Source organism: Oncorhynchus nerka, linkage group LG18 (assembly GCF_034236695.1).
Source record: "Oncorhynchus nerka isolate Pitt River linkage group LG18, Oner_Uvic_2.0, whole genome shotgun sequence".
Lineage (NCBI taxonomy): Eukaryota > Metazoa > Chordata > Actinopteri > Salmoniformes > Salmonidae > Oncorhynchus > Oncorhynchus nerka.
This window is the reverse complement of record NC_088413.1, coordinates 31,345,840-31,368,475: the sequence shown is the minus strand read 5'-3', so window position 1 is coordinate 31,368,475 and position 22,636 is coordinate 31,345,840. Positions and strand designations below refer to the sequence as shown.

General features: G+C 42.5%; 1 protein-coding gene across 1 annotated transcript; it reads right to left on the bottom strand.

Moving 5' to 3' along the window:
• Positions 1–9,389: 9,389 nt before the first annotated feature.
• LOC115145668 (zinc finger protein 662-like) lies at positions 9,390–22,636 on the bottom strand. Its single transcript, XM_029687194.2, has 6 exons — positions 22,191–22,636; positions 21,144–21,274; positions 20,766–20,939; positions 11,745–11,909; positions 11,017–11,128; positions 9,390–10,698 (listed from the first exon to the last, which is right to left on the bottom strand). Exons 1-6 carry the CDS (start codon positions 22,435–22,437, stop codon positions 9,734–9,736), a joined length of 1,794 nt encoding a protein of 597 aa, XP_029543054.2. The 5' UTR covers positions 22,438–22,636; the 3' UTR covers positions 9,390–9,733.

Genomic DNA, 22,636 nt, shown 5'->3' with positions numbered 1-22,636 from the left:
GCTCAAGTAGTCAAATTTGTCTAAATAAGATTCCCTCATTGTAAGCAATTAGCTAGCTCACGTGCAAAAGGATGCTATTGCTAATTAGCTAGCTTAAATTGGTGCGGTGTGTTGGTTACATAAAAATATACCAATGCACTGGTATGACATGAATATTACAAAGTGCATTATACATAATGACTATCTCACTTCCATGGTTTTATATTTTTATCCATGAAGGTTAGGTTCGATTAAGATTCACTTTCGTGGATGGTACCTTCAATGTAAACCTCAATTTGGGTGACCTTGATGTCGGATTTATAGCGGGGGAGGCACTAGTAATGTTCGTCATCTCTCCCATGTCTTATTCAACTAGTAGTGGTTCTGAAATGTTTATTGCTTTCCTACATTTTACTCCCTCCTCTGTTTAATATAACACACATACATTAATTATTCATTTCGGTTGCCTATCCTGACGTGAAGTTTGTTATATAGAAAGTATTTGACTCTGATATGTGCCACAGAAAGTATTTGACTCTAGCCACAAAATTAAGGAAATAAGAAGGGGGGAAGGATTTTGTCAAGGCTATTTTCTTGCCTGAAGAAATTCTCCCCCCCCCCATTTATATGGATCTTTCAAGGTTCTTTGATCCCAACTTCTGACTAGATTGCCACTAAAGGGGCTGTCTGGGGCTGTTTTTCACAGTTCAGGCTAGTTCCAGTGAAGGGAAATCTTAACTCTACAGCATACAATGACATTGTAGACGACTCTGTGCTTCCAACTTTGTGGCAACAGTTTGGGGAAGGCCCTTTCCTGTTTCAGCATGACAATGCCCGAAGTGCACACAGCGAGGTCCATACAGAAATGGTTTATCGAGATCGGTGTGGAAGAACTTGACTGGCCAGCACAGAGTCCTGACCTCAACCCCATATTAAAGCCTTTGTGAGGAATTAGAAAACTGACTGCGAGCCAGGCCTAATCACCCAACATCAGTGCCCGACCTCACTAATGCTCTTGTGGCTGAATGGAAGCAAGTCCCACAGCAATGTTCCAACAGCCTTCCAATAGCCTTCTAAGAAGAGAGGAGGCTGTTATAGTAGCAAAGGGAGGGGCCAAAACCAAACAAATGCCCATGATTTTGGAATGAGATTTTCTATGATCAGGCATCCACACACTTCTGGTCATGTAGTGTAGTTACAAGCGAAAATGTGGTAACACCCAACTCAGCCAGCTAACAGAAAAATATCCTGCTTTCCTCAGCATAACGCTTGCAACATAACATGACTTGCTCTACAGTCTCTGCATCCCAGTATTGGAAAAAGTACCAAATTGTCATACTTGAATGAAAGTATACATACCTTAATACAGGTATTCCCAAATTGGGGTACGTACAGTTGAAGTTGGAAGTTTATATACACCTTAGCCAAATGCATTTAAACTCAGTTTTTCACAATTCCTGACATTTAGTCCTAGTAAAAATGTCCTGTTTTAGGTCAGTTAGGAAAACCACTTTATTTTAAGAATGTGAAATGTCAGAATAATAGTAGAGAGAATGATTTATTTCAGCTTTTATTTCTTTCATCACATTCCCAGTGGGTCAGAAGTTTACATACACTCAATTAGTATTTGGTATCATTCCCTTTAAATTGTTTAACTTGGGTTAAACGTTTCAGGCAGCCTTCCACAAGCTTCCCACAATATGTTTTGGCCCATTCCTCCTGACAGAGCTGGTGTAACTGAGTCAGGTTTGTAGGCCTCCTTGCTCGCACACGCTTTTTCAGTTCTGCCCACAAATTTTCTAAAGGATTGAGGTCAGGGCTTTGTGATGGCCACTCCAATACCTTGACTTTCTTGTCCTCAAGCCATTTTGCCACAACTTTGGAAGTGTGCTTGGGGTCATTGTCCATTTAGAAGACCCATTTGCGACCAAGCTTTAACTTCCTGACTGATGTCTTGAGATGTTGCTTCAATATATCCACATACTTTTCCTTTCTCATGAAGTCATCTATTTTGTGAAGTACACCAGACCCTCCTGCAGCAAAGCACCCCACAACATGATGCTGCCACCCCCGTGCTTCACGGTTGGATGGTGTTCTTCAGCTTGCAAGCCTCCCCTTTTTCCTCCAAACATAATGATGGTCATTATGGGCAAACAGTTCTATTTGTGAAGCAGTGGCTTCTTCCTTGCTGAGCGGCCTTTCAGGTTATGTCGATATAGGACTTGTTTTACTGTGGATATAAATACTTTTCTACCTGTTTCCTCCAGCATCTTCACAAGACCTTTTGCTGTTGTTCTGGGATTGATTTGCACTTTTTGCACCAAAGTACGTTAATCTCTAGGAGACAGAACGTGTCTCCTTCCTGAGCGGTATGACGGCTGCATGGTCCCATGGTGTTTATACTTGAGTACTATTGTTTGTATAGATGAACGTGGTACCTTCAGTCGTTTGGAAATTGCTCCCAAGGATGAACCAGACTTGTGGAGGTCTACAAAAAAAATGTTTAGGTCTTGGCAGATTTGTTTTGATTTTCCCATGATGTCAAGCAAAGAGGCACTGAGTTTGAAGTTAGGCCTTGAAATACATCCACAGATACACCTCCAATTGACTCAAATTATGTCAATTAGCCCATAATTTTCTGGAATTTTCCAAGCTGTTTAAAGGCACAGTCAACTTAGTGTATTTAAACTTCTGACCCACTGGAATTGTGATACAGTGAATTATAAATGGAATAATCTGTCTGTAAACAATTGTTGGAAAATTGTTGTTTGCAAGACATTTGTGGAGTGGTTGAAAACAAATTTTAATGACTCCAACCTATGTGTATGTAAACTTCCGACTTCAACTGTACGCGCAATACCGTCGATTGGTACGCCAAATAAAAATGTGATTCACATTTTTTAATAAAAAAATACTTTTTCAAACAGTTGATTTTTCAACGGGGCTATACATTTGGGTGAGGTTTTTTCTCGCCTGAGTAGCCTCGTTTCATTGCCATAAAATAAAATAAAACCATCTAGTGTTCAGCGAAATAACAACACAATGTCAAATAATCCAATCACATTAACCGTTACTCTCTTGCGGGAATTCCACTAACGTTCTGTATGTAGCCAAACGTAGCTGCTGCTTATTTTGTTTGCTCGAAAATTGATTAATGGTTAAAAAAGTAAGGCCCACATCCATAGAGACACATACCAGCTCTACTGGTAGTTCTGCTACGACAAACAGTACTACACCTGCACCGGTCGACGACACAAGTTGTTTGGCTTCCACGAGCACATCCAATGCTAGCATCAGTAATTCTACATTTGTTGTTAGCCCAGCTAGCATGGACACTGACAGTTGGGAATCTGATGCAGCTGGAGAGCTACTGCCCCCTTACCCAGGAAAGCACTGAACAACAGACAGGGACGTTGGACCATCGAAGAGTTGCAAATATGATGAGAACTACATTTATTTTGGGTTCACTTATATTGGGAGTAGTGCCTTTCCTCAGCCAGAGTGTGTTATATGTGCAAAAGTACTATCTCACAACTCGATGAAACCTTCACCTTACACAGACATTTAGAAACAAAACATTCCAATTTGAAAAATAAGCCACAGGAGTTTTTGGAGTGAGAATTTAAAATGACTTTCGAGTAGTAAGACATGTATAAAAGCAACAGATACCGTTAATAAGAAGGGGCTAGAAGTGTCTTATATGGTGAGCTACCGAGTGGCTAGGACAGGCATGCCCCATACTATTGTGGAGGACTTAATTCTTCCTGCTGCCGTGGATATGGCTGGGACAATGCTGGGGGAAAAGGCCCAAAGAACTATACAGACAATGCCTCCAACAAACAACACAGTTTCACAACGCATCAGTGACATGGCAGGAGATCATTTGAAACAATTACTGCTTCGCATACAAGCCAGTGAATTCTATGCGTTACAGCTGGATGAGTCAACAGATGTGGCGGGAGTGGTAACGCACGTGCAAGCAGTAGCTCCCAACGCTACTTGGGTACACTGCAGCATCAACCAAGAGGCTCTTGCTGTCAAGGGAATACCTGACAGCTTGAAAGATGTTTTGGACACTACAGTGAAAATGGTTAACTTTGTTCAAGCAAAGCCCCTGAACTCTTGTGTTTTTTCTGCATTATGCAATGATATGGGCAGCGACCATGTAACGCTTTTACAACATACAGAAGTGCACTTGTTATCAAGGGGCAAAGTATTGACACATTTTTTTTTTAAATTGAGAGACAAGTTTAAAGTTTTCTTTACTGACCATCATTTTCACTTGTCTGACCGCTTGCATGATGGTGAGTTTCTCACACGACTGGCCTATCCGGGTTATGTTTTTTCTCGCCTGAATGATCTGAATCTAGGATTACAGTGACTCTCCGCAACTATATTCAAAGTGCGGGACAAAATTGAGGCTATGATTAAGAAGTTGGAGCTCTTCTCTGTCTGCATTAACAAGGACAACACACAGGTCTTTCCATCATTGTATGACTTTTTGTGTGCAAATGAACTCAAGCTTACGGACAATGTCAAATGTGATATAGCGAAGCACCTGAGTTAGTTAGGTGCGCAATTAAGCTAGTACTTTCCCAAAACGGATGACACAAACAACTGGATTCATTATCCCTTTCATGCCCTGCCTCCAGTCTACTTACCGATATCTGAACAAGAGAGCCTCATCAAAATTGCAACAAGTGGTTCTGTGAAAATTGAATTTAATCCAAAGCTACTGCCAGATTTCTGGATTGGGCTGCGCTCAGAGTATCCTGCCTTGGCAAATCGCGCTGTTAATAAGACACTGATGCCCTTTGCAACCACATACCTATGTGAGAGTGGATTCTTGGCCCTCAATAGCATGAATACTAAATACAGGCACAGACTGTGTGTGGAAAATGATTTAAGACTGAGACTCTCCAATACAACCCAAAATTGCAGAGTGATGTGCATCCTTTCAAGCACACCCTTCTCATTAACCTGTGGTGAGTTATTCACAATTGTCGATGAACAAATAAGGTTTTATATGTAAGATGGCTAAATAAAGAGCAAAATTACTGATTATTATTTGTGCCCTGGCCATATAAGAGCTCTTTGACACTTCCCACGAGCCTGGTTGTGGCAAAAACTCACACTCATTCTTATGTTTAATAAATGTATCGTATAGTGTGTGTGTGGCAGGCTTACAATGATGGCAAAAAACTATATTTGAGAGTGATCTGACCCTAGTGCTAGAGGGGGTACGCAACTGGAGGTTGAATGTCTGAAGGGGTACGGGACTATAAAAAGTTTGGGAACCGCTGCCTTAATAGAAAATTACTCAAGTAAAAGTGAAAGTCACCCAGTAAAATATTACTTGAGTAAAAGTCTAAAAGTATTTGGTTTTAAATATACTTAAGTATCAAAAGTTAATTTAATTTCTAAAATATACTTATCTAAAGTAAAAGTATAAATTATTTTAAATTCCTTGTATTAAGCAAACCAGAGAAGGCACAATTCCTTGTTATAAAAATGTTTTAAAACACTAAGACATTATTTAAAAAAGATGCATGTATGTTTAGTGAGTCTGCCAGAACATAGGCAGTAGGGATGACCATGTCTTGATAAGTGCATGAATTTCACAATTTTCCTGTTCTGCTAAGCCTTTAAAAATGTAGTGAGCACTTTTGGTGTCAGGGAAAGTAAAAAATACAATATTTTCTTTAGGAATGTAGTGAAGTAAAAGTTGTCAAAAATATAAATAGTAAAGTAAAGTACAGATTCCCCCAAAAAACTTCTCAAGTAGTACTTCAAAGTATTTTTACTTAAGTAGTTTAGACTACTGCTACCTCACCACATTCCTCATACTTGCCATCTGGGTGTTTCCCCACTAACAATAACTCACTTCCCAATCCACAATGACCCAACCTCAGCCTTGTCAACAGAACCCCATCCATCCTTTCACTCCCAGATACCAACCGACCTTCCACACAGAATTCTGGATAGAGAAAAACTGCCTTCTTAGCTCCTCTCTCTCCCACTCACATTGCAACTCCTGTGTAACCCCTCTGCTTTGATGCTCATACATTCCATCCCCCTAACGGGACCATAACCTCTACCTCCTCCCTCTTCAGAGCAACCTTATCTGTTGTCTCATTTCCCCCTACTCCAACATGAGCTGAGACCCACAGAAAACTGACCTTACACCCTTTCTGTCCCACCTTATGAAGTGGCAACAGCTCTATTATCAGGTCTGGGCGTGGCTTTGACTTCCTACCTCTGTGTCCAGCAGACTACTTCTTCTTTGTTTTTTTTATGGCGAATTAGCCTCAAAAGGTGTATTGTCACCATTAACTGGATGGGGGTACAAAATAAAAGTAAATTCCATTCAGCGATGGGAACATTTACATTTAAGCTGCAATATGTAACTTTTTGGACGACCCAACCAAATTCACAAAGAAATATGAGGTATAGATCCACCATAGTCATTGGCAACATGTCTAAGAATTGGTAGATTGGTTCTATGTGCACCATTTCTATGCTTCTCATTCTTAAGTTTATTTATTTGTTCTTTTACTTTCGGTTTTGTACACCAGCTTCAAACAGCTGAAAATACAATATTTGTGGTTATGGGAAATATATTTCACAGCGGTTTAGATGATATAATAATTCTCTACACTCTAGACCCTTTCTTCTGTAAAGTTGCTGGCCCTGTAATCGCCAAGCCTATCTCTGACCTTTTTAACCTGTCTCTCCTCTCTGGGGAGGTTCCCATTGCTTGGAAAGCAGCCACGGTTAGTCCTTATTTTCCCCTGTTTATCAAAAGGGTAGGAAAAACTTGTCAATAATCAACTGACTGGCTTTCTTGATGTCTATAGTACTCTCTCTGTCTATAGTATTTTCTCTGGTATGCAATCTGGCTTCTGCTCAGGTTATGGATGTGCCACTGCAACCTAAAGGTCCTCAATGATGTCACCATTGCCCTTGATTTTAAGCAATGTTGTGCTGCTATTTTTATTGGCTGCCAAATCTTTTGACATGGTGGACCATTCCATTCTTGTGTGCCAGTTAAGGAGTATTGGTATCTCTGAGGGGTCTTTGGCCTGGTTTGCTAACTACCTCTCTCAAAGAGTGCAGTGTATAAAATCAGAACATCTGCTGTTTCAGCCACTGCCTGTCACCAAGGGAGTACCCCAAGGCTCGATCCTAGGACCCATGCTCTTCTCAATTTACATCAACAACATAGCTCAGGCAGTAGGAAAAATGTGTTGTGTTAAACACTCCGCAACTAAGATTTCCTAATGTCCTACAATCTTTCTCTGCCCTTAACCTTGTTCTGAACACCTCCAAAACAAAGATCATGTGGTTTTGTAAGATAATGCCCTCTCCACACCGGTGTGATTACTACCTCTCAGGGTTTAGAGCTTGAGGTAGTCACCTCATACAAGTACTTGGGAGAATGGCTAGACCTTCTCTCAGCACATATCAAAGCTGCAGGCTAAGGTTACATCTCGAATTGGTTTACTCTATCGTAATCATTCCTCTTTCACCCCAGCTGCCAAACTAATCCTGATTCAGATGACCATCCTACCCATGCTAGATTTCGGAGACACGATTTATAGATCGGCAGGTAAGGGTGCTCTTGAGCGGCAACATTTTCTTTACCATTTGGCCATCTGATTTGCCATCAATGTTCCGTATAGGACACATCACTGCACTCCATACTCTTCTGTAAACTGGTCATCTCTGTATACCTGTCGCAAGACCCACTGGTTGTTATTTATAAAACCCTCTTAGGCCTCACTCCCCCCTATCTGAGATACCAACTGCAGCCCTCATCCTTCACATACAACGCCCGTTCTACCAGTCACATTCTGTTAAAGGTCCTCGAAGCACACACATCCCTGGGTCACTCGTCTTTTCAGTTCGCTGCAGCTAGCAACTGGAACGAGCTGCAACAATAGCTGCCATGCTATTTTGTCATCCTAGGTCTCTCTTTATGCAGTGTTGTCTTTCTTGTTGTGATGTTTGTTTTGTCCTATATTTTTATTTTATTTTTAATCCCAGGTCCCCCATCCCCGCAGGAGGCCTTTTGGCTTTTGGTAGGCCGTCATTGTAAATAATAATTTGTTCTTAACTGACTTGCCTAGTTAAATTAAATTACATTTCACCAACACTCATCTGGGACACCAAAAACATGGCGACCCACGACTAACCAATGTGCCACAGAGATTTTATTAATATTGTGGGAAAAACTTCTATATGAACATCAAACGCTGCTTTTCATTGCTGACCAGCACAAGTCACTAATGTGCATTGTTTTTAAAAGCTCAGAGTAATTAATAGTTTTTCTGCACAATTTGGTTTAAGCCTCCATCACTAACTTGAAGAGAACTAAGGCCTATTACTCGCATCCCACCGCTTCCAATGCATTGTGGAAAAGTGTGCATCAAATTCTACTAGATGAAGAGCTGAGATGAGTATAACATTCTGGCGTATGAGCCATACTCTATTATCAAAATGTTGCATACTACTGAACCTTCTAGTTTGCATATTGGGCATGCGTCATGCGTGATTGCGTTGTTTCCCGCTATTAGTTGATTTCGGTAGCGTGTCCCCATATCTAATTGATCAGCTATTATCAGTGCCAAAATGAGTATGACATTCGGGCATTTAAAGTAAACACTATTTTCTAAATGTCGCATACTATTAAACATGGCTGTGAGAAGATGTTTTGGGTTGGGGTAATGTCGAACGAGGAGGTAATAAATGCCTAGTTCACAATTTTTTTTTTTTGAAATTCTTTCTTAGATTTATCAGGGTACTGCAGCACACCTACTTCCCACAGCTATGCTATTAATCTTAATTTTTTTTCTCATACTCAAAGGACCTAGTATCTAGGACGCCAGTTAGGCTATTCGGACACTGTGATTCAAGTACCTAACAATATGGAGCTATTGGAGTTTATAAAAAAAAAAAATCCATGTGTTGAATTACAATATTTTGGTTTGAATGAGATAAGGGAAACTCAGTCCCTGTAATGATACAAAAATAACCAGAGTCAGTCAATTTTGTATTTAAATTCAACAAAATGGTCATGTACTTAAAACTTTTAAGTACAGCACATTTATTGTACAAAATGATACGTGACAAGTATAATATATTTTCTCACTATGGTAACACTACATTTTCTGTAAATCTTGTACCCTTGCTTTGATAAAAATGTATTTAAAAATACTTTGGAAAAGGTTCAACATTACACACAGCTTCACTACTTCATGTCAAGTAAACATGAATTAAGGCATTATCCGTATCTCATTATAAAACACCAGTATCAACCTAAAGGTTGAAGGTTGTCACTCTTCATCAGTGAAGCATTTTTATAGACACCATCACAATATCACGCGAGGACAGACGCTGGAGACGAGAAGCAAGTACAAGGAGTGAACATTTAATAAAACACGGACAGGAATAGAATATGGACAGCGTCTGGATAGGGGAAAACAAAAACTACAATAATGCTGACACAGGGGGCAATCAACAAGGCAATGGAGTCCAGCGAGTGCTGATGTGTGTAATAACGGTGACAGGTGTGCGTAATGATGGGCAGCCTGGCGCCCTCGAGCGCCAGAGAGGAGGAGCGGGAGCAGGCGTGACATTTCATTGAGTCATCATGCTCATTCTTTCCTCAGTTCACCTCATCCAATTCGCTACCACATCCAAAACCACCAGAATAAACTACAAACAAACAAACTACATTAAATGTCACTATACTCTATAAATGGGCCCTGTGCATTTTATGTTGGTGTATCCTGAGGTAGCTCCTTTCTGAGAACCTCTTCCCACAGTGCGTACAGGCGAACGGCCTCTCTCCCGTGTGGACCCTCTGGTGCCTCTTCAGATGACCAGCCTGGGCAAAGCACATCTGACACTGGGTACAGCTGAAGGGTTTCACCCCTGTGTGGACCCTCTGGTGCCTCTTCAGGCTGGACGAGTGGGAGAATTTGGCCCGGCACAGGTGGCAACCGAATGGTTTCTCACCCGTGTGCATCCTCTGGTGGATCTCCACCTGTTTGGGGAAACTGAAGGCTTTCCCACAGAACGAACACGGGAAGCGCTTCTCTTTGCCACCAGATCTACTGATAGCGCTACTACTACTGTAATTGTTCAATGGGCTTGTGTAGCCATTTAGTGTTGATGCACTGGCATTGTCTGAGGTCTGGTTTAACATTAGGACAGTGTGAGGAGGATGAAGGCCAGGAAGTGTCTGTGTTGTCACGGTGTCCATGTTCCAGTTGATAGATCCTAAAGAAGGCAGGCTGAAGGCAGCATCTGTTAGGGGGTTAACCTGAGGCGCCACCTGTCTCTCTGAATCACAACTATAGGTGCAGGAGGGAGCATCGCTGGCCGAGTCGGTGTCTGTTCTCTCTAGCTGCATATGGACACCGCCCTGTCCCTGCAGACCAAATCTACATCTCGCCCTGGTTTCAACAAGTCTGTTGTCATGGAGACTAAATTCAGATGTTATTTTGTGTTCCACTCTCTGTTTCTGGTTGGAATTAACAGTGTTGTCCCCCAACCCAGAGTTGAGGACGCTGTCCCATTCATTGACCTTCACTATGTCGCCTCTGGTTCTGGCCTGCTCGGTGATGTCGTACCCTGGGCCCTTAGCTGCACCCATCTGGGTCTTGGAATCCAAGATGGCCGCCCAGTCTCCTCTGTTAGCCTCCAGCCAACCACCTGCAGGAAGAGGTTACAAAATAGACTTTACAAACATGGCAGAGAACTCTACATATGGAGGTTTTTTTTTGTAAATTACCTGGTCAAGTTCATACATTATAATGTGTATTTTTTTTATAATGTATGACCTTGACCAGTATGACCTTTTCAGGCTGTTCTGGAGGCAAAGGGCGGTTCGCCCCGGCACTAGATAAACTGGTCACTGAGTGTAAGTTGTATTGATTTCATTTTATGAATGAAGAGAAAATAATAGCCAGGTGCATCACTATTCCTATTGAAGTATATGTATTATGTTCTGTATATGTATGTCTCTCTTACCTTGCTCCCCCATCTTTAGTCCACTCAGCAAATCAATGCTCTCTTGTCCGTCTTCTATTGTCTCTTCTTTGACCAGCAGCAGATCAGGCTTCCCATCCTCCATGTCTACTGACTGTAAGAGATACAGAGTGAGAGGATGTTGGATCAAGACATCTGATATCAGCACGCTGCTATGGATCATCTTCTGATTGGGCAATGAGGCATTGCTATGAGTACAATGCAAACATGTTGATTTCATATTATGCAAAAGTGTTAGTTGATTTGATTACTTGACACTCTTTAAAGGGATAGTTCAGGATTTTGGCAATGAAGCCCTTTATCTACATTTACATTTTAGTCATCTAGCAGACACTCTTATACTTCCCCAGAGTCAGATGAACTTGTGGATACCATTATTATGTATCTGCGTCCAGTAATGCTAACTAGCTTAGCACAAAGAATGGAAATGTTTGGGTACCACTAGCATGCTAGCTGTAACTGAAGACTTCCATTTTTCATTGCCAAAATCCCAAATGGTTTGATAATTCAAAGGCCTGGTCCCACAGTTAAGACAAATTGAATCAAGTCCTGGGCCCGTATCCACAAAGAGTCTCAGAGTAGGAGTGTTGATCTAGGAACTTTCCAAATAATGTTATTTATTATGATCTAAAAGGCCAAACTGATCCTAGATCAGTACTCCTACTCTAAGATACTTTGTGGATACAGACAGTAGTTCACAGTGGGCTCACCTCAGTGAGACTGTGTGTGGTCCTGTGCTGCTCAGCTGATTCCTCTGCGGGTTCAGGAGGAGGTGTAGTCTGGTTGTCCTCCATGATCATGGTCCCCTCAGTGTTCCCCAGACCCTCCTCACACCCCTCCTCCTTCACCCACAGCACCTCTGGACCCTCCTCCTCCTGGATGAGAGGTGATACAGATTACACAGACATACACTCCCACCCTCACACACACAGATACATTTTTTATATATATATATATATATAATTTCACCTTTATTTAACCAGGTAGGCTAGTTGAGAACAAGTTCTCATTTGCAACTGGGACCTGGCCAAGATAAAGCATAGCAATTCGACACATACAACAACACAGAGTTACACATGGAAAAAACACAAACATAGTCAATTATACAGTAGAACAAAAGAAAACAAAAAGTCTATATACAGTGAGTGCAAATTAGGTAAGATAAGGGAGTTAAGGCAATAAATAGGCCATGGTGGCGAAGTAATTACAATATAGCAATTAAACACTGGAATGGTAGATGAATGTGCAAGTAGAGATACTGGGGTGCAAAGGAGCAAGATAAATAAATAAATACTGTATGGGGATGAGGTAGGTAGATAGGTGGGCTATGTACAGGTGCAGTGGTCTGTGAGCTGCTCTGACAGCTGGTGCTTAAAGCTAGTGAGGGAGATGTGAGTCTCCAGCTTCAGAGATTTTTGTAGTTCGTTCCAGTCATTGGCAGCAGAGAACTGTAAGGAAACATGACCAAAGGAGGAATTGGCTTTGGGGGTGACCAGTGAGATATACCTGCTGGAGCACGTGCTACGAGTGGGTGCTGCTATGGTGACCAGTGAGCTGAGATAAGGCGGGGCTTTACCTAGCAGAGACTTGTAGATAACTTGTAGCCAGTGGGTTTGGCGAGGGACAGTATGAAGCGAGGGACAACCAACGAGAGCGTACAGGTCGCAATGGTGGGTAGTGTATGGGGCTTTGGTGACAAAATGGATGGCACTGTGATAGACTGCATCCAGTTTGTTGAGTAGAGTATTGGAAGCTATTTTAGAGATGACATCACCGAAGTTGAGGATCGGTAGGATGGTCAGTTTTACGAGGGTATGTTTGGCAGCATGAGTGAAGGATGCTTCGTTGCGATATAGAGTTAACAGTCTAACCAGACACCTAGGTATTTGTAGTTGTCCACGTATTCTAAGTCAGAGCCGTCCAGAGTAGTGATGCTGGACGAGCGAGCAGGTGCGGGCAGCGATCGGTTGAATAGCATGCATTTAATTTTCCCTGTGTTTAAGAGCAGTTGGAGGCCACGGAAGGAGAGTTGTATGGCATTGAAGCTTGTCTGGAGGTTAGTTAACACAGTGTCCAGAGAGGGGCCAGAAGTATACAGAATGGTGTCGTCCGCGTAGAGGTGTACCAGAGAATCACCAGCAGCAAGAGCAACATCATTGATGTATACAGAGAAGAGAGTCGGCCCGAGGTTTGAACCCTGTGGCACCCCCATAGGAACAGCCAGCGGTCCGGACAACAGGCACTCCGATTTGACACACTGAACTCTATCAGAGAAGTAGTTGGTAAACCAGGCGAGGCAATCATTTGAGAAACCAAGGCTGTCGAGTCTGCCAATAAGAATGTGGTGGTTGACAGAGTCGAAAGCCTTGGCCAGGTCGATGAATACGGCTGCACAGTAATGTCTCTTATCGATGGCGGTTATGATGTCGTTTAGGACCTTGAGCGTGGCTGAGGTGCACCCATGACCAGCTCTGAAACCAGACTGCATAGCGGAGAAGGTACGGTGGGATTCGAAACGGTCGGTAATCTGTTTGTTAACTTGGCTTTCGAAGACCTTAGAAAGACAGGGTTGGACAGATATAGGTCTGTAACAGTTTGGGTCTAGAGTGTCACCCCCTTTGAAGTGGGGGGATGACCGGGGCAGCTTTCCAATCTTTTGGAATCTCAGACAATACGAAAGAGAGGTTGAACAGACTAGTAATAGGGGTTACAACAATTTTGGCAGATAATTTTAGAAAGAGAGGGTCCAGATGGTCTAGCCAAGCTGATTTGTTGGGGTCCAGATTTTGCAGCTCTTTCAGAACATCAGCTATCTGGATTTGGGTAAAGGAGAAATGGTGAGGTCTTTGGCGGTTGCTGTGGAGGGGGCCAGGCAGTTGACCGGGGTAGGGGCAGCGAGGTGGAAAGCATGGCCAGCCGTAGAGTATGCTTATTGAAATTCTCCATTATAGTGGATTTATCGGTGGTGACAGTGTTTCCTAGCCTCAAAACAAGGGCAGCTGGGAGGTGGTGCTCTTATTCTCCATGGACTTTTCATTGTCCCAGAACTTTTTTGAGTTAGTACTACAGGATGCACATTTCTGTTAGAAAAAGCTAGCCTTAGCTTTCCTAACTGCCTGTGTATATTTGTTCTTAACTTCCCTGAAAAGTTGCATATCACGGGGGCTATTTGATGCTGATGCAGAATGCCACAGGATGTTTTAGTGCTGGTCAAGGGCAGACAGGTCTGGAGTGAACCAAGGACTATATCTATTCCTAGTTCTAAATTTTTTGAATGGGGCATGCTTATTTAAGATAGTGAGGAAGGCACTTTTAAATAATAGCTAGGCATCATCTACTGACGGGATGAGGTCAATGTCATTCCAGGATACCCTGTCCAGGTCAATTAGAAAGGCCTGCTCGCAGAAGTGTTTTAGGGAGCGTTTGACAGTGATGAGTGGAGGCCGTTTGACCGCTGACCCATTACGGATGCAGGCAATGAGGCAGTGATCGCTGAGATCTTGATTGAAAACAGCAAAGGTGTATTTGGTGGGCGAGTTAGTTAGGATGACATCTATGAGGGTGCCCGTGTTTACGGATTTGGAGCTGTACCTGGTAGGTTCATTGATCATTTGTGTGAGATTGAGGGCATCAAGCTTGGATTGTAGGATGGCCGGGGTGTTAAGCATGTCCCAGTTTAGGTCACCTAGTAGCACGAGCTCAGAAGATAGATGGGGGGGGCAATCAATTCACATATGGTATCGAGGGCACAGCTGGGGGCAGAGGGAGGTCTATAGCAAGTGGTAACAGTGAGAGACTTGTTTCTGGAAAGGTACATTTTTAGAAGTAGAAGCTGGAATTGTTTGGGTACAGACTTGGATAGTAATACAGAACTCTGCAGGCTATCTTTGCAGTAGATTGCAACACCGCCCCCTTTGGCAGTTCTAGCTTGACGGAAAATGTTATAGTTAGCGATGGAGATTAAGGTTTTTGGTGGTTTTCTTAAGCCAGGATTCAGACGCGACTAAGACATCCGGGTTGGCAGAGTGTGCTAAAGCAGTTAGTAAAACTAATTTAGGGTGTAGGCTTCTAATGTTAACAGGCATGAAACCAAGGCTATTACGGTTATATAATTCAATAAATGATAGCACCTGGGGAGTGGGAGTGGAGCTAGGCACTGCAGGACCTGGATTAACCTCTACATCACCAGAAGAACAGAGGAGAAGTAGGATAAGGGTACGGCTAAATGCTATACGAACTGGCTGTCTAGCACGTTCGGAACAGAGAGTAAAAAGAGGCAGGTTTCTGATTTAAAAGCATAGTGTACAGACAAAGGTAAGGTAGGATGTGAGTACATTCGAGGTAAACCTAGGCATTGAGTAATGATGAGAGAGATATAGTCTCTAGAGACGTTTAAACCAGGTAATGTCATCGCATATGTAGGTGGTGGAACAACATGGTTGGTTAAGGCATATTGAGCAGGGCTAGAGGCTCTACAGTGAAATAAGACAGTAATCACTAACCAGGACAGTAATGGACGAGGCATATTGATATTAGAGAGAGGCATGCATAGCCAAGTGAACATATGGGTCCAGTGAGTGGTTGGGCTGACTGGGAACACGCCGATTCAGACAGTTAGCAGGCCAATGCTAACAGTTAGCAGGCCGGGGCTAAACAAGCTAGCAGTTAGCAGACCGGGGCTGGCAAGCTAGCAGACCGGGTTAGCAACCAAGCAGTTAGCAGGGGCTAGTAGTTAGCAGACCAGGGCAGGCAAGCTAGCAGTTAGTAGACCGGGGCTAGCAAGTTAGCCTTTGGGGGACGTCGCGATGGGGGTAAGTCTGTTTTTGCCTCTTTGTGTGGTGACGTCGATAGACCAGTCGTGGAATTAGTAGGGTTCCAAGTAGTTCTAGGTAGCTAGCAGGCCTAGCAGGTTAGAAGAATGGGCCTTCAGCGGGCGTCGCACCTGAGGGGCCAGTTGGAATCCTCGGGCAGATTAGTCGTAGAGGATCGGCGGGGTTCCGTGCCCCGTACCGGAAGTAGAAGGGGTCCGGATATTGTAGCCCAGGAATGAGCCGGGAGATGGTTCAAGCATGGGCTAGCCCCAGGCTAGTTGGTGCTAGCTCTGGGACGGAAACGTTAGCCAGAAGTAGTCAACCCTGGTTGCGGTTAGCTAGCTGTGATGATCCAGATGAAAAGGTCCAGAGTTTGTGGTAGGAATTCGGGGATATGGAGAGAAAAATAGGTCCGGTATGCTCTCTTTTGAAACGCGTTGTACGATAGTAAATAATAAACACACTTTCAACATGGAGTGTATATCCATCCCCACTACGTTTGAGTCCTATACTGTAGTTACAGAATTACTTAATTGTTGTTAAACCCGTCATGGTGGACATAAATATGTTGTGGGTAAATATGTGGTTGTGGGTACAAAGTCAGCAATGATACGTCAAAAGTCATTATCAGACAAACCTGACCAAACTATTTTGACATGTACAGTAGATGTTTATTAGTGTGTCGGTATGTGTAGGTATATTTAGTAAGTGTATATTGGTTATAAAGCACTGTTGGGTGTATGCAGAATAGGGTGAGATTATGGCCCATATCCACAAAACTCTCAGAAAAGGTCCAAGAAAACCTGTTAAAGCCTGTTTTAAGACAACAACAAAAACTCCCAGCTCAGAGTAGCCAGGAGTAAAATCAATTCATAAACGTTTATAAACAGCAAAGGTACCTCAAAGGAAAGATAGTAATGAAGCTCAATGACATTGTTGCAAATGATGGGGAATAACCAATTGCGATTAGGCATCGCCAGCTGTGAACGCAGACATGGATGATCTATTATGTTGACAAGATATTCGAATGACTGCTCAAACAATAGAAATGTATGTCCTAAACGATGGAAGGCAGGCGATATCTAGCCAACGAGAGGGCAGATACATGAATGAACAACAGGCACAACTAAATTGTTTTTCTCAAAGTTGCTGTAATACCAACCGCATCCACTTATATCAGTACATTTGTAACAGCCTAAACATTACGAAACTTTTTTCGATCAAATCATTTTCACATAGTTCGACACTCTCTCATAGGCCTCCATACAAAACATGTCTTATCTCACACGGACCAGGGATTGTAACCCAAATTATTTTCCAATACTTTAGTTCTGAACACAACCATTTTTCCCCTTGTTCCGTTCCACTGATCCGACCAGTAAAATAAAGTTCTGAACCGGTTTGAACAAAACCAAAAAAAAGCTATGGTTTATATCGTTCCTTTCGGTTCCTTTTTAAACCTCTGAAATCTAAATGTTTTTACAGCTAGCTCGACACTAAACTACTTCACCAAATCAGTGATGATAGAGCAGCTTGCTATGGAGCGGGCAAGCTATTTACATGCATTGGACAGACAAGTGTTGGGCGCGAGATGCGCCTGCAGGTGGGGATAGAGCAAGAGAGGGTGGAAGAGGAGCTTAGCTTGAAGCACTGGGCATTTTGTTGTTATGACATGTATTGTCTGGTTTAGGCCCACAGAATTATACCTACAGAGGAGCGGCTTCTATGAAGGAACTTTGGATGTCTTTGAGCTTCCGAGTTGGCTTAACATTGGACCAGAGATAGCTAGTTAGCTATCTAATAACATTATGTGCAGAGGGCACCAGAATTAAAACAAAAACACATCTTACCTTCTAATAGTTAATCAATCCATTGTGAAACTTGATAACTATAGTGTCCTTAAAACTAGCACAGAAAAAGTTAATTCATTCTTTAATTAAAAATCTTTCTCCCTAATTTCTGAATCACGCTTGCAACGTCATTAGTAGACAAGCTTCGGTGGGGAGGGGCAGATAGCATACACACACTGGCAAAGATTTTAATCTGGCAGGCAGACACTGGAATACGTTTCTGAGTGACAAGAGTGAGAGCTTTGCATAGGCACATAGGACTGGAAAAAAAACGCCTAGAACATAATATACATTTATTAACCGGTTCCCATGCTTTTAAAATAACACTTTTGTTCCAGAACAGTATAGATGACTTTCGTTCCTGGTTCTTATTCTGTTCTTCTAAAAACGTAATTATTTTCCGGTTATGTTCCCTGAACCAGTTCAAACCCCAAACGTGTACAGATTTTGGGCAGAGTAAATCTTCTCATGTCACCTCTTCCTCTCTGACAACTACTGTGATGTAATCTTGTCCCCAGACTCTTCCTCATATGTGCTGTGCACAATAACCTGGGGAAGAGGTTACGGTGAATGTACATCAAAGGACCCCCCCACCCCAGAAGAAGTGGAGGAAATGCACGTTTAGGATCCACCTCCAAAGAATGACAAAGGCTACTAATACATATTCACAAATTGAGTGTGGTAATATCCATGCAGTTGATAATCATCAACAAATAGGACACTGACAGCTGTCAGTGTAGCTAGCTAACTAGCATGCTAACCTTAGCTAGCTAGCTACAGCGCCCTCTGTAATTATTGGGAGAGCGAAGCATTTTTTCTTCATCAGTGGCTTGTATGCGGCTTGTGTGTGTGAAGGCATGGAGATGCTAAATGTGTTTGTTAATTAACAAAATTTCATGACCACCACAGCCCAACTTGGGTGTATGATATTTCTCATTATTCACAATTTATTTAGGATTATCAGTAATCATGGTAGTAATCACACTGATGTAGAAGTGTTTAGAAACATATTCTATTCTTATTTACAACAGAAGTGACACCAAAATGACACAATACATTATTTACCATTCATTTCTATTTGGCACAAAATAATCTGAAACACAACCAAAACAAACTGCGAATGCACCAACAAATTTGTAGAGTCACAAGCTTTGATGTAGTCATGGCATGCTATGAATATGGGGAAAAAAATTCATTCCTGCAGTCAACTAACCAAATTGCCCACTAGTGACCTCATGGGTGGAATGTTATTAATAGACATTCTTTAAAAACAAAAGTCAAATCCGATGTTTCTATTTCAAACTATTTGTTATATTTCAGTCTTTGATGTATATAAAGTATAATATTGTTATGCAAAGCCAAACATTTATACATTTCAACTCTATATCAGACATGGTACAAGTGGCTTCTTTTTTAAGCCCATAACCATGTGTGTGAGGAGAATACTTTTGTTTCAAAGTAGATTTGTTTAAGACTACCTAGAAACACTCTGTGACCCTGACTTAGCCCACTGCAGTAAAAGGTTATTTTACCATTCATTTCTAGTGGGCACAAAATAATCTGAAACACAACCAAAACTGCAAATGCATCCAATAAGTTTGTAAAGTCACAACTTGACTACTTTATCTATAAGAATCTTTAGCGGTGATAATAATTTTGACCTCTAACTTTTTGAGAAAAAAAGTATTACTTGTTAAACTAAATATTTTTCTCTGAGCAATTTAATTAGTATAAAATAATAAATTAGATTTAGATTTTTTAAATTACATACAATATAGCTCAGTGTTTGAATTGTTTATTTTATAAAGTCATTATTGCTCATCTTTATCAAGTGTGTCAATAATTTTCGACCCCATAGTATATCACACAATGTCTGGATGCAATATTCTACCCAGGAATATTCAACACTGAAATCTGTTACTCTTGTTATTCCAAATGAATCTGTGGATCTTTATTGCTGAAAATTCTTCTTTGTTGTTGATGCAGGTTTTGATCTAAACGTCAGAAGCTATTGAGTGGAATGGTTACTTTCTATGTTATAGAGGGGAATGTTTTTTCTGCTGGTGCATCCTGAGGTAGAGCCTCTCTGAGAACCTCTTCCCGCAGTGCGTTTGTATGCAAACAGCCTTTCTCCCGTGTGGACATTCAGGTGGATCTTCAGCTGGTCCTGGCGGGAGAACCTCTTCTCACACTGGGGGCAGCTGTAGGGTTTCTCCCCTGTGTGGACCATCTGGTGCCTCTTCAGGTGGCCAGCCTGGGCAAAGCGCATATGACACTGGGTACAGCTGAAGGGTTTCTCCCCTGTGTGGACCCTCTGGTGGATCTCCACATTCTGGGAGCAGCTGAAGCTTTTGTTACAGAACATGCAGAGGAACCGTTTCTCTTTACTATTGCCTGGTGTGGTTCCTCCTCCCCGAACCTGGGCTCTAGCCCTGTCGTTTGAGTTCAATACCTGATCGAAAAGGACGCGGCCATGTGAATCGGAAGGCCCCATCGATGTTGACACTAGGTTGCGATCTCTGAACGAGTGTAAAGGGGACTGGGTTGTGACATTTAGATTTGTCTCTAAGCTTTCCCTGTAATCTAAGAAATCTCTGCCCTGTGAGTGTCCGTCTCCTAAGTGACAATCTGCATTCCACGTGGGAGGAGCGTCTCCCTCCACTTTCACAGTCACCTCATCTACGACGATAACCTCCACTTTCTTATCTTGGCATCCTTCAGTGTATACACTACCACTGTATCGGTTCCAGTCCCCTCTAGACAGATCAGTCTGTGTCTCTAAACCCAAGGATATGTTGCCAGGGTCCATCTCTGTAGCGTAAGAACAAGATGGATCATCACCGCCAGTGTTTAACTTGTCACCATCACCATGGGAATGAACCGTCCTCTGGCCCTGGTGAAATACCGGTAGATACTCTGAGCTAGGAGCAGGAGGACAGCCCGGTCTCCCCAGCCCCAGTCTCTCTGGATCTGATCTGTGGTCAGATCCTGTGTGTAAGAGCCTGTGTGTTACAGTTAAAGTCTCAGTGTCTGTCTCTGGCTTGAGGACGGCGTTCGGCGTTCCACTGACCTCCGTGATGTTGCCTCGGGTCCTGGGCGGTGCTGGGGCGGTGCTGGGGACCTCCGTGGCAACAGGGGGTGCTCCAGCCACTTCAGTCTGGATGTCTCTGCTGTGCCGTGGGTCCTCCTCTCCTTCAGACCTTTCCTGCTTGACACCAGGAACTACAGCCACTGTATCTGCAGACTGCCACAAGAAGAGAGGAGGTTATTACCGATACATGGGTTGAATTGTATAACAATGTCATAGGGAAGTCTTGCAGGCTCCCCTATGGAAGATAAATAAGGATGTACAGTACATGTAAGCAAGTGAATCGCAGTGGGGAGCCTTTCTGAAATAAACTGGCCACATTGGTGTACTGTAAATTTGATGTAATACTATTACATTAACCTCTATCACGATAACTTGCTGGGTTGAGGTTCCACTCCCCTCATCAACAGTAATTGGTTGGTCATCTCTCCATGTATTTTGTCCCGCTGGCTTCACAAAGCTCCTGTGGCCTCCAGTGAGATGTCCTTCACCTGAGAGAATTATTGGGGGAAAGAGATGGTTAGGTTAGCTACTGTCAATGCTCAACGCTACACACTGTTGACAGTTTTAGAATTCTAGGTAAGGTAACACTTCGCATAACTGATTGATATACTATTTATAGATTGATTATAATCCATGCAACCTATTGTTTTCAATGATTAAATAATAGGAATGTCTATGTGCAAGATAAGTAATCAGGGGAATTATTGCATACAATCCAAAAGCTGACAAAGACCCAATTCTGGTTAATTGGTTAACCAACAAGATATGATGAGTGACAGCCCTGATAATAATGTCCTCAAAGATGGAAGGCAGGCGGGAGGAGGTATATAGATGACTCATCTTTGTATCTGTGCCATTAGAGTCTGCGAGCATGTGCAGCGCCATTGAGGCAATCTCTATTTATTTTAAATTAGTCCATTTTCTTCTTATTCTTCAGCTGATTGCTCCCAACTCATAGGAATCCCCACCCAGTTAACTACTTTAAAATGGTGGAAGCCCTCAATGACAATATCCATTCTAAAAACGGGTTATATCCATGACGAGTCCTCTATCTATCTCTATGACAACAGGCAAAACTCTGATATAAAGGATTTTTTTCCCCCAAATTTGCAGAAATGCCACTTATATCAGTGCATTGGTAACAACCTAACCATTATGAAACGTATACTGATCAAATTAGCCTCACGTAGGAAATTAGCCATTACATGTTATGTTGACCAAATTCGACACTCATTTACCTCCATACAAAAATGCCTTCCTGGACTTATTTTAGTAGACAGATTTTGAGTTGAGAAAAACTCTCGCTTCGCCTCTTCCTTCCTGGGTTAACACATCTAAAGTCACACATGCGCAGAGGGGAACGGGGCGACAGGCCCCGCATCCTCGGCTTTCTGCAAAATGTACCTCTTGCCATTCCTCTGTATCGGTCGAGGATCTTGACACTACTGGGACGACTGGCGAGGACGCGCTCCCGTGTCATCTTCATTTCCAGTAGCTGTAGTTTCCTCCGCAATGTCCTGTTTTCTTTCTGGCTTTGAGTTATTTCCAAACGAAACACTGCATAGTCGTCATCGACGAGTTTACAGACCTCTGCCACGGCTGCATTCGCTAACACCTCCATGATGGAGGCTATTTGAGTGTGAAAAACCATAGTAGCTAGCCCTACCTTGATCACATCTATCAACTAAGTCCAGTCTCCAGCGCGAATTAAACACGACATGGGGTAAGTATGCAATGCTGTGCAGTTAAGTTAGTCATAATTTGAGTTCCATGGTGATAATAAACGTCTGAATAAAAACGCTAACGTGGAAATGGTTCTTGTTCATTGTTTACTTCCGTTTTACACTCAA